This window comes from Battus philenor, unplaced genomic scaffold (genome assembly GCF_028537555.1).
Source record: "Battus philenor isolate CCGP_79_NKW_IND1 unplaced genomic scaffold, ilBatPhil1.0.hap1 SCAF_8, whole genome shotgun sequence".
NCBI lineage: Eukaryota > Metazoa > Arthropoda > Insecta > Lepidoptera > Papilionidae > Battus > Battus philenor.
In genome coordinates, this window is record NW_027181748.1 from 10,685,957 (window position 1) to 10,698,764 (window position 12,808).

Here is a 12,808-nt window from a genome sequence, read left to right on the forward strand (position 1 = left end):
CGCTACTGTGAATATACGCAATGTAAGAAAAACATAATATATTTAAGATAAAATTCTACGTAATATTAACTAATGTTCACTATGGCCTTACTTTTATTTTTGGCAAATATTTGTGCCAACTGTGAAAAACAAGATTGTAGTAATGAAAAACCATATCAAATTACCGTGTAACTTTGCGAATGTGAATTTATGTACAGTATCTTACATCCTATTTCTCAAAATATGTTGACGCAATATTAAAAAATAAGAATATTTGATTTTGGAATGTCCAGATGATTTGATTTGTGCAAATGCTTTTTTTAGTTATTTAACAATCTACATTTTCCAAGTTTACGTTTTTGTTTATTTGATGTTTTAATTAATTTAAAATTTCTACAATGATTTGGTACTATAATAGTACAATAATATGGGTATTTATATTTACAATATCACTATAATTATCTGTTGAAATATTTGCATGCATTTACTGACTTTATATACAAATGAGATCATATAATGTATTTTTATTTCAATTTTTAATTTGGTACAATGTAAAATTGTATATTACATTAGCTATAAAGTAAAATCGTTTACCTTCAATTAAATTTTCCAAGTATATGTAGAAGATTTATGAACTAAAACATTAAAATTTGTTGGGTGATAATGAAAGAATCAAAAAATTTGTATTTACACATGTACTTTAAGAATTAAAGTATATTATTTGTTTACCATATTAGTGGATATGATATAGAATGTTTGCGTAAAATTATCTTTTTTATTGTATAGACTTTATCGATGACTAGGTGGTATAACAGTGTTTCCCAATGTGGGGCAATTTGATTGTTAATGCGGGTAGTTCGGACAGTGGTCAATGGACTTGATAAGAGTTTAACCCACATGAAGTGTTAGTGAAACACTGATTTATAAAATCATGAACATGATCTCATATGTTAACTAATAACAACATTGTTCAAAATTTTATGTATAACCTCTTGTTAAATAGAACAGACTTTATAAACAAAAACATAAACATTTTCTCCATAAATATTAATAATTATTTAATTTGCGACAAGCTTTTTACGGTCTTCAGTTTAGTTAAATAATTATTATTTATTGAATAATCAATTACATTTAGATTTAATAATTAAGTCATATCTTAAGTTTTTTTCTTGATTGAAATGACTACTACCTTGATGGTTTCCAATTGTAATTTTATGTTAAAAGTACACATAGAGTAAGAAATAATAAAATGATACGTTTTTAAAGTGGTTTTTCTTTTCATTATAAAGTTCATTTCATGTGAATATGAAAAGCCGAATGGCAATAGCCAAAAATGATGCACATTTGCAAGCATTAAAAGTTTAATATTTTATAATAATATTCGTTAATAACCCCAAAGCATTAATTAATTAGTTTTGAGAAAAAAAATAAACATTTGAATTTTTAGAATTAAAATAATGCCGGGTGTTATAAGATAAAATTTGTTAGAAACGAGTAAAAAAACGTGATTCGAAAACTTACAATACAATAAATAAAATAAGCTACTTAATTATCCACACTATACGGAAACCTTTATCAGAAGTAAGAAACAAAAATAATAATTTTCTATATTGCGCAAATTTCAACAAATACAGGAAACTTGTAAGGTGTTAATTAAATTTGTACCAATATGACACAGTTGCTATTAACCTTTTGGGATGGTAAAGCCAAAAGTGTACAACTGCATACTGTAGGTGTCATTATAACCTAAATCATGTAACATTCGTTACTAATAATCTTTGCTATTATAGCTATTAAAAATAAACTTTATTTGCAACTATAATCTTCTGGACTTTTAAGATTACACGTGTGTTATTAATGGCAGTACACGATGGTAGTCCAATATCTAAAGGCCACGAAATCTCTAACTACTCTGTGTTTAAAATTAAATGTGGATCTTATTTCATTATGTACATATTTGTAGAGACATATGATGAGTAACGTAATTTCTGATCATTTAACCTTACTTTAATAATATTACGTGTTTTACGTGAAAAAGTTAGACCCGTATTTTGAGATCTGTAATAAATATGATATATTAATTGTATGATAATTCGTAAAGCGCTCATTATCCTCTTGTGAATTTGATTAATACGTAAACCAGCCAGTTAAAAATTTTTAGAGGCTAGTTTTTAGTTCACCGAATTTCTAACTTTAAGTATTTAAAATAGTAACGTTTATTTTACGCAAATTGCATTTTATATCAAGGGTTAACAATTATTAACGTAAAAAAATACTGCCTACGGGTTATTGTCATAATTACAAATTATATCGAAAAAGAACAAACGTTTGTGTGGAACGTGGAAATATTGTTCCAACATGTTTTTGTACCTTATTTTAAACGACTAAAATAAATAGATCATTAAAATAACTAAAATTCGATATTTACAGGTAGATAATAAACTACAGTATTAATGGGCATATTTCAAGTCCATTTGTATCACCGATATCTCAAAAAATGATTGATTTGTTATGATACACGTCATTTTTTTACTCCAAAAATAGTCCCTTTCTCAAGCTAACATGAGCATCTAATATATTTTTTCTCTTCATTTTAATGTATTGACAGTCATACATTATTTTTGTTAAACAAATTACTTTTTAAAAGTTATTAATGTAATATTAGTACAAAATGAATTAATAATTAATTGTAAAATAGATTTTTATGATATCTTTCTTAAACATAACTGCTTTATATGGCCCTTGGCCTTATGTCAAGGCATTTTTCAAATGAAATTTTTGACAATTGATTGATAATAGACATTTTTAGGTTATGTTGATTATGATTTTGCTAATTTGAACTCTATGAGAATATAAATATTATTTGCGTTAATGTAATAGTAGCCAAGTTTTATAGTGTCTAAAATTATAGCAAGTGCGTATGTTAGCAGTCATATTGTTAGCTTTAACTATAAGAATATGTAGTATTTGACAAATGATATTAACTGAAAAGAGATAATTTAGAATTTTAACAATGTTTTTGGGGACTGTAATACTATCTAACATACCTAAAAGAAATATAATATCAATTGCACATTTGTCTTCGAAGCCTACTGCGTCTGAAGTTCTTACCGCCTATCTCACCCATTGTAAAGAACCGCCGTGGACGTCTTATTTTGTGAAGGTATTAACGTAAAGAAAAAAATATGTGTAATCAGATTTATTACAGTATTTATGACAGTAAAATATAATTTCTTTTCAGTATAGTAGTGTAAAAGATGACCAATTTGGCATGTCTAATTTTAATTGGAAAGTTGGTAAATCTAACTATCAGATTTTACGAACAGGATGTTTTCCATATATAAAGTACCATTGTTCTCGAAAAGAAGCAGAGGACTTAAAATCTTCTGACAGCTTTATGAGGATCATTAAAATTGCAAATTTTGGTAAAATATGCTTTTTACAAGTTTGTTCATTTCATATAAAGTGATACAGCAATCATATCATTAAATTTTCTACATAACCAGTATAAAAATTCTTCGTTTAGCCCACAGACGCCCTCCGCAAGGCCTATGCCTTGTCTTATAAATATATGTGGTAATTATTGTATATTTATGGGGAAATATACAATAATCGCCACATGTGGCATTGGCATTCTCAGTGTGGTATTATGGTACATAGATGATTCTGTGGAAACTTGTGAGCAGTGCAATCACAATGATGCATATACTGTGAACTATATATATATATATATATATATATATATTTATAAACTATTCTGGAAATCAAACCCACAACCTATAATTTCATGTCTCACTCTTTACTGCTGGGCTACCATTGTTTACTGAAATATTTAGCAGTTATTATTTTTGTCCTTAAGTGATTTATAATTTTTCCAGGGTATGTATACAAATTTGCAGGTCTTAATTCCATTCTATCCCACTGTTCCTCTGTCAACTTATGTGTTAACAAGTAATATCTTATGTCTTGTTTTGTCACAACATGCTGGTTTCCACAACCATGCAACATTGGATCATTTTGTATGAAATATAAAAATATCTCAATATTTTTATTTGCAACTGATGAAGAAACCATTTTCATAAAAAAAACTGTATAGAATTATTTTAAATTCATATATATTTCAGCTAACTTTTATAGACAATGTTTTTTTTAAATTTGAATATACCATCATAAAGTTTTCACTTTATGATTGAAAAAAATAAAATAGAGTATTTCACAGCTCAATGAATAAAACCGATTTTTTCTATAAACCGTGTAGATAATAAATGGCGCAGGTGGTAACAAAATGTAAATAATACGATAATATCCAGTGAAGAAACTGAAATCACACCTACAATGCATTGCTGTTGGGCAACTTAAAAAAATTAACCAATGAAAGTAACCTAATGTAATTCAGATGAGACTTGATGTAATGTTTAATAAAGTAAAGCATAAAGCCCATATGCTTGATTCCATTTCATCAGTATTACAAATTATATATGTATTAATAAGAACCCTATTGTAATTTATCTTTAAGGCTAAATATTTTTTAGGTGTTCCTTGTCTTCTCTATGGCATTGCAGCTAAAATGTTAATAAGACATTCTGAGGTGGTTCACACTAGTAAAGGGCCTGTCACAATATATTTCTTGCTTCCAGAACATAAAGGTTCACACCATTGATGTAATAAACGACATGTATATAAGATAGTAGTATATTTGAAACTTGAATAATGTAATTAAAATTAATTCTCATTTCTTGTTGTTCTTTTTTCAAAACTTAACACTAACAAGTTATAAGATCTCTTTGTTGTCTATTTATGTGGCTAGCAGTATTATGTACAGATTATAATAATGATGATATATTAACAACGCCCACATCTATATATGAACATAGCTATAAAATGTACATGAATATATATAAAAAAGTTATTAAAAGTAAAACACCTAATGAAAAATAAAAAAATGTTTTTAAATTAACGTGACTATGAACGTGTCCGCGAGCATGAGGTTGCGTGTGTGCGCATGTGTGTGCAAAACAAGAAATGTGTAATGGTGTTGAAACCGTTGTACCACACCTTAGGAAAGCGCGACGCGGAGGGAGGAGGGGGTCAAAGAAAAAAAAATCACGAGCGCCGTCGCTGCGAGCGTTGACGGCGGACTGTTGGAACGGAGCGCCGATACTTCCCCATCGCCGATTTTATTTACGTTATTTATTACGTTACAGTTTAATAAAGTAATAATGTTTACAATATAGAAAGGGATTCTTTCTACTTCTCGAACCTTGTCCATGACCTTTCTCGAAAGCAACCTTCCGCAAAGGTTTTCGCTTCCGTACAAGTATTGTCGTGGGCAAATATTTCATCTCATGTTATCACAACTTAAAAAAAGAGTTACACAATTCGTTGGCATAAATAGAACCCTTTGCACTAGAGCGGTGAAATCAATGTAAGCACGTTGTCTAAAGCGCTAAAATCAAATTCGTTCGAACTCGAGCTAATGCGATCTTCCTTCATATTTTTAGGGCTCAAATACTTCCGATTGCTAGGGTTGCTGTGAAGACTGTTTCAACCGAATTCTACACTTAATTGAAGTGAATGAAAGTATTTCGGAGAAAGTTATGGCACATGATAAATAATAAGATCGAATTATAAAAGGCCATAGCGTCGTAGCAGTGCTAATCAGCCGAGCCCTGTATCGGCGCCGCTCGAGTTGAGACTTCAAATCGGCCAGAAACCGAATCGGCGCCGCTCGACTGCAAAGGGTTAAAAGGCAGGACTGAGCACAGTGCCTTGCGAATCACCACATAGGATGACTTATCTTCACTTCTAAAGCAACTTTCGACGAACACGTTGAGTGCGAACATATAGATATTCTTTGTAGGCACCTCAAACATCAGCTTGGCTTAATTTGCTGAAGTGAAAAAGTAGGGAACAAAAACAAAGGTTTTCCTTAAATCTAGTGAGATAAATGATTTAAGAGATACATCAATATTCTTTGTGATGATTTCGGTATCATTAAGTATCCTTAGTAGATTTATTACTTCTAAAACCCCATTGTTGTTAGTAATAAATGTTACAATTATTAGAAAATAAAAAATACTTTTTATAATAAATTTTCATTATTTTATTGAACTATACACGAACTTAGCAAAAAATCAGGTGTTTTTGGAACTAACTGATTAAAATTCGACGTCACATACGCAAGTGCGTTTTTGTTTTACTAAAGATTGCTGCGGTGTATATTTAACGGTAATCCATTATTCATATTGTCGCAAAATATTGAAATAAGAATACGAAGTGCTTAATATCTGAAATGAAATGTTACTAATTTTGAAATAATTGTAGAAAAACGGTTTTTATTAGGTTTTATGAATTATGTAAATATGGTGATAAGTGAACACACAAGGCACTGAAATCATAACTACGATCTTAGGACGTAATCATTTGTGTAAGACTACATCTAGTTTTATTATAATCGTGATGAGGAATAAACCTAGTCTTTATGGACGTCATCCTTTAATTATACCCTTAAAAGTACTGCAAGCAAGAACCTTTATTAGCTTAAAAAAGCAATGTAGTAACATATTGCTGCTGAGTAACATTGTCTTTGTTTAAAATACTTATTTTTAATGGTATAGTATCAAATTTAAAAAATTAAAATGGTCTGTAAAAACAGAAACAGTGAATTGTATTTTTAATTCTGGACCTTTGAATTTTTTTACTCGAACCATCAAGGAACTACCATAAAAATCTCAATTACATCTCAGTTAAATTCAACGTATAGTATATTTCATACATTAATTACAATATAACAACAAGTTTTAACACTTTGTTTTTAGAATAAATTTCTAGGATAACTGTAGGAGGCATGTTATTACCTAGTCTACTAAATGTGGAGTAATGTAGGTACGTTCTACATTAGGAACAGATGTCGGTGTCATTATGGCCGAAAAGTACTGCAGTCCCCGTACCTGGCTGCACTCGATTGCTAGTTCGACGCAGGCTAGCGTAACGCGAACATTACCTTATCATAATTGCCGCGTAACTCTTTGTGTTATTTGTAAAATAGTTATCTTATTATAAATGTTTATTTACAATGTCGACCTGGTGTTTTATTTATTTAAATTGTCGTGAGAAGATTACACAATCCATTTACCGAAGAAAATGTTTCCAACTCCAATTTGGGTAGACCCGTGAATTGAATGTTGACAGGCTGCTGCGCTCTTAAGATCAGTATTATGATATCTGATCTTAACAATCGCCCCAAAGGTTTCTCATGCCATCCACAGCTCCAACAAGCCTCACCTACTGCAAAAGCCTACAGAACATTTTATAATATCAATTGTCTATCTATTTATCGTATTCCATTTAAAAATTAGTTTTACATGTATGAATTCTACTTTACATTAATACATATTTAAATTATACAAATATGCAAAAAATTAAAAAAAAAAAAAAACAATGTTTTTTTTAACGTTTCGAAGAATGATGTGGCCATAATAACACATGTGCACATAACGATTGCGGAAAGAAAAGAGTATCATTCAAAGGCCCACGGCAGTCTCGTTTGTCTATTGTAAAACCGCTAATTGCTTACACATTTCCTCCATTTTGTTGTCATGTTGTATTATAATTTTAATTTAATAATGTGAGACTATAAATGTAAATATTTTTCTCAAAAACCATTTACCTGATTCCTTAATAAAGTACCCAAAAAGCATGGTATCCAAAGTTGTATACAAGTAGCAAGTAATAGTAATATAAAGAGAAAATGAATTTTTCCACGGTCCAAATACTGTAAAATTTAAAAACAAATTCTTTTTTAACCGAAATATTTGATTTTAATGTGTCGTAATTATAACATATACATTAAATTTTTTAAAATATCATCGATCATAGAGTTTTCTTTTACTTACTTCGGCTATTTGGTAAGCCATTAAACAAATTGCAACCGAACTTAGCGAAACTTGAAAAACTAGCGGCGGACCGTAAACAGATGAAATATTTTTTACAGATCTGCAATAAAATGTAAAGTTTACTTTGATTCATCAATAGGAATGATAAAATATTAGTTTGACAAAAAATAAATGCAGCTACATGATTTGATTGTTTGTCTGATTTTTTACTACTTACTGCAATTTTTTTAAGGTTATTTGATTTCATACGTAACTTGTGATATTTTATTTTTGCTTACCTAAACAAAGAGATATGCCAAGTAACGATTCTCTTCATTCTTTGATTAAGCGTGTGTTGAACTGCGATACGTCTTATGTTATTTCGAGAAAGCTGTATAACTGTTTCGTCGAGTCCATCGAATATCACTTCAAAGTCCAGGATAGTCATACTCATCAGATAATAGTAATGAAGCAAAGTGTGAAACATAACGTATACGTACACTGAAAACAAAAAAAATGCTTTTATTTTCTTACGTTTAGTCCAAATAGTTTACATCAGAGACGTTGAATTGAAGTATATTCAAACTGAAAAATCGGCGTGCAAATCGAAATATACATTTTTCAATCTTTTCAGGAAGCGATTTCATTTTATTGAATGTCTCTTTGAAATGAAGGGAATGTGATCAAAAGTACGAGATGCGTAATGTATTAAGATTATTTAAATTAAATGTAAACCAACGTGCTTTTAAATTAAATTATACAAACATTAAGTTCACTCCATTATGTTAATATTATGCCTCACCGCAAAAGGTCTGAATGAAATTATAAACAATAATGCTCTCAAATATTAAAAATATTTCATAAATGGGAGTCCTGTAGGGGTCATCGTTCGGGAGCCATACAGGAAACGGGAGCGGACGGATGGTGTTCTCGTCTTGTCTTCCAAACAAACTTTGGTAAATGAGGGCCAGCAAGCAAGTCACAATGAATAGACTTGCGACGATCGATGTAAATATGAACCATACATTGCATAATTGCCAAATCAACAACTGACCTTGCAGAAATTGATTTCTGAAAAAGAGAGTAAGGTAAATTCTTTTTTAATTATTGCTACATTTAGAGAAAATAATAACTGTTTGTTGGTTTTTTTACATGTTTTACGCATCAATGTCGGTATTCTAACAGTATTAAACCGAGCAGCAGAAAATTATTTTATAACATGATGTTATATGATTATTTATGAGGAATAAACACTTTTAATGTCATCAAGAAGAAACAGCCATTGTTAAATAGAATGTAAAATCCCTGTCCATTGCAATGCGTTGGTATTTACGCTTTTGACAAACAAAATCTCAGGCGTCTGTACTAACCTCCTTGGTAACTTCGAAATATTTCGGTACCTCATTAATACCGTTTGACACAGCAATTCTTACAATAGTACTGAGCACAGTAATGTTTGCAGACTATTATTTTACCGCAGTAATGTACAATGGGACTATTATTTGAGTATAGCAATAATTGCGTTCTAATATTTGGCGACAGTATTAAACTCCGCTTTAGTACCCCACTAGATCACCTCTTTTCTAATAGATCCACAAGCGTTTACAATATTGAATTAATGAATATAAAAATAAGTATACTACTTCACAAAACCAACTTTTAAAAATAAGATCCATTGGCAATATTTTATAAATATAAGGATAATATTCCAAAATTAGTATGAAGAAGGCTTATGTGTTGTATGACTTATGTGTCGACGGCCTCCTTATAACAAACAAAAAAATTAATAATAAAATAATAGAAAGATGGAACCAACTAATTAATCATTAAAAATGCATTATAAATTTTTCTTCCAGCCATTTCTAGATAATGCATGTAATTATTAAGTTAATACATTTTTATCATCATATTGAAATTTATTACAAATGTAAAAACTATACGTAAAATTAGTGATTTGACATAAAAGTAGAAATAATGTAGAAAAACATTAACTTACTTATATTTCATGTCCAAGCCGCAGATGTACACGAAATCTCTGTTCATGTGCTCCAAAAGATTGAGGAGCTTTTTTTTGTTCATCAAAACGCTTATATTCACGATAGGTATGGAGGTAATTATTATAAAGTAACAAAACGACTCCGTTGCGAACGAGTAATCCTTTACAGATATCCCATGTTCAATAAAAATTATTTCGAGTACCATTGCCATAATACTAAAGGAGTTATATATAAAAGGCCATACGAATCTGCGAAGGGATAGATTAAAAGGTTAAGTTTTTAATGAGAAAATAATTACGAGGTTTTATTAATCGATAAAAATTGACCTGAGCTTTGATTCGATGTTATTAAAAAATATACCATTCGAAGCAAGCAAAATTCTTAATTGTGGGTGAAATATATGAAGATTCATATGGGGATTGTCGAAATCAAAATCACGTCTTTTAAAGAAGTCCATAAGAGACTGCAGGGACCACATGGTTAAAGACTTTAGATGCTTTTTTGTTTTTGGGACCTCAATACAACACGTAAAGTAAGGCAAGTTAAATTTAGAGGTCTAAGAATAGTCTTTCCATTTATTCAATATTCTTTTTAATTTGAATTATTAGATTTGTATGACAGTTTTAATATACAGTGACAGTATGACGTTAAGACCGACATGAATATGAATATCCGCACGTAACGAGGGATAATTGAAGCAGTAATAATAAGAATAAAAAAATTATTGCTTATTAAAATAATTGCCAATGATTACTTGTAATATATTCTCAATGATCGCTGGTGTAACATATGGTTAAAAAAGAATTGTATTAAACTATATCGAATTACGCTCATTAAAGGTAATAAAAAAAAATAATCTCCGGTTACAAATATAATGATACAAAATTATTGTGCAGTTTAATTATTATAATGGTATTTAGTAATAAGGCACGAAATATAATAGTTGAATAAATTTAAGCGGATGGATGCAATCAGCGTTTAGAATTTCGGTTTTATGTAATATCTCTAGAAATCGAGGATTTTTTTAACAAAATCCGTATTACTGCAAGAGCAACATTTATCTTTAGTAGAGATATTCTTACAGTCTATATGTAGCCACAGATATCACACACCTAAAAAGAATTCGATTTCTTACAACGGTGAAAGTTTTATAAATACCAAAATGTATCGAATACGAACGAAGAGAGGCACCGATCTATGAAGTAATTGTTTTTTTTTTAAATCATCCTATTTACAATTTATGCATTGATGATTGATAGTGTTAATCCATTGTGGGAACCAGTGCGCCCTTTTTGAGGTTTATTTCCACGGTGTATTTGAACGCAGCCACTTCTTTGGCATCTTGAAAATATGGTTTAAATATGGTTTCCACGAAGTATTTATTATATTTTTGTGAATAAATAAAAGTCACATGGTGCAAGGTTGGGACTGTAAGCACGACAATTAATTGTCGTCTTTTTAAATATACTCTTTTTTGAGACCGGACTTTCTCTGCTGCCCAAATTAGCATATTCCGCGGGTTTGAGGTGGCAGGGCGCAGAGTGCACCTAGCCTAAGACGTCTTTTAAATTAGCGAAGCTCGAGGGTTCCCGGGAGAGCTACAGAAAAATAAGAACTAGTGAAAGATATTGAGAAAGATACAAGAGGAGCGAGAAAATAAAAATTATTATGTAAAAAAATGATTAAATATTGTCAGTTTCTACCCATGACAGAGCAGGTACGAAAGTCCTCAAAGCGGGTCATAAAAACCTGTTCTGTACTACCTCGAGTCTGTGAATGTCCTGAGGATTAGCATGCGCGAAACACGAGTTTGCGTATATGAGGAGGAGTCTTATTACAGCTTTATAAGTCGTCATTTTATTCGAAAGTGACATTTTACCACTTCTGTTTAGTAATGGATGGATGGAGTTGCTAAGTACGAATGCCGCCTTCTTTTGCGCGCTTTCAACGTGCGCTCTGAAATTGAGTTTGTCATCCAGGACGACATCTAGAAAACGAGATTGAGTCACCCATGGCATTGACCTGTCCATGAGTGTGAACAAAGCTGGCAATCGATGCAAATGTATTATGCTAATAATGTTGTCTTGTTTTAGAGAAACATTGTTGCATACAGTTTTTCTTCTTTTAACTTTTGTAAATATGGTTTCCACGAAGTATTTATTATATTTTTGTAAATAAATAAAAGTCACATGGTGCAAGGTTGGGACTGTAAGCACGACAATTAATTGTCGTCTTTTTAAATATACTCTTTTGAGACCGGATTTTCTCTGCTGCCCAAATTAGCATATTCCGCGGGTTTGAGGTGGCAGGGCGCAGAGTGCACCTAGCCTAAGACGTCTTTCCCTTACGACGGGTTCCCGGGAGAGCAACGGAAAAATAAGAACTAGTGAAAAATATTGAGAAAGATACAAGAGGAGCGAGAAAATAAAAATTATTATGTAAAAAAATTATAGATAGCCTTGTGGGGCTCTTACAACTTGGTCTATCTCAGGGCGAGCTAATAAAAAAATCCTTCCTTCTACTGTATATTAGTCGCCGCCTCCCGGCGCTTCGGCGCGCTGCGAGAGAATTGCTGTGTTGCTGCTGCTGCTTTTCTCCTTCGAAGGTGGAGTTGGAGTCCGCGTCGGCGTCGGTGTTCTTGATGATGTTCTTCTTGCAACTACTCTGATTTTCAGAGAGCGGTGTTGAATGACTTCCCTCACGCGGACCATCGCTGTGATTAGTACGACCACGTTTCAAAGTTTTATGTGATGGATCTTCATCACCAAAAGCTAATCGAAGTCTATGGTGTAATGTCCGAGAATGATCATAAGAAGTCGTATAGCAAAACATTCACGCTGTCAATGTTAAAATGCGGATAGGAACAGAATACGTGAAATTTAAAAACAAAAAATTCAGCTAATCTGTGAAAATAAAAGACAAAACAAAACAATGAACAAAACAATGTTATGATGTCGT

The 12,808-nt window shown here is 31.1% G+C and overlaps 2 protein-coding genes across 2 annotated transcripts; one reads left to right on the forward strand and one right to left on the reverse strand.

Annotated features, from left to right (window-relative positions):
• Positions 1 to 2,831: 2,831 nt before the first annotated feature.
• On the forward strand, positions 2,832 to 4,680 carry LOC137931896 (uncharacterized protein C15orf61). The gene is made up of 3 exons (XM_068775420.1): positions 2,832 to 3,142; positions 3,221 to 3,404; positions 4,512 to 4,680. The coding sequence occupies exons 1-3, from the start codon at positions 2,993 to 2,995 to the stop codon at positions 4,637 to 4,639; spliced, it is 462 nt and encodes a 153-aa protein (XP_068631521.1). The 5' UTR covers positions 2,832 to 2,992; the 3' UTR covers positions 4,640 to 4,680.
• A 1,475-nt stretch (positions 4,681 to 6,155) lies between these two features.
• LOC137931493 (odorant receptor 13a-like) lies at positions 6,156 to 10,328 on the reverse strand. The gene is made up of 8 exons (XM_068774895.1): positions 10,177 to 10,328; positions 9,850 to 10,098; positions 8,656 to 8,924; positions 8,153 to 8,354; positions 7,875 to 7,974; positions 7,649 to 7,753; positions 7,115 to 7,276; positions 6,156 to 6,266 (listed from the first exon to the last, which is right to left on the reverse strand). The coding sequence occupies exons 1-8, from the start codon at positions 10,326 to 10,328 to the stop codon at positions 6,216 to 6,218; spliced, it is 1,290 nt and encodes a 429-aa protein (XP_068630996.1). The 3' UTR covers positions 6,156 to 6,215.
• Between the last annotated feature and the right edge of the window lie 2,480 nt (positions 10,329 to 12,808).

Excerpts from the sequence above, each read along its gene's own strand:
- LOC137931896 (XM_068775420.1), top strand. The coding sequence starts at position 2,993 with ATGTTTTTGGGGACTGTAATACTATCTAACATACCTAAAAGAAATATA. Across the intron at positions 3,143-3,220 it reads GGACGTCTTATTTTGTGAAG|TATAGTAGTGTAAAAGATGA; the intron begins GTATTAACGTAA and ends ATTTCTTTTCAG. Across the intron at positions 3,405-4,511 it reads CATTAAAATTGCAAATTTTG|GTGTTCCTTGTCTTCTCTAT; the intron begins GTAAAATATGCT and ends AATATTTTTTAG.
- LOC137931493 (XM_068774895.1), bottom strand. The coding sequence starts at position 10,328 with ATGTGGTCCCTGCAGTCTCTTATGGACTTCTTTAAAAGACGTGATTTT. Across the intron at positions 8,355-8,655 it reads TTTCATTCAGACCTTTTGCG|TGTACGTATACGTTATGTTT; the intron begins GTGAGGCATAAT and ends TTTTGTTTTCAG. Across the intron at positions 7,754-7,874 it reads TGGCTTACCAAATAGCCGAA|TATTTGGACCGTGGAAAAAT; the intron begins GTAAGTAAAAGA and ends TAAATTTTACAG.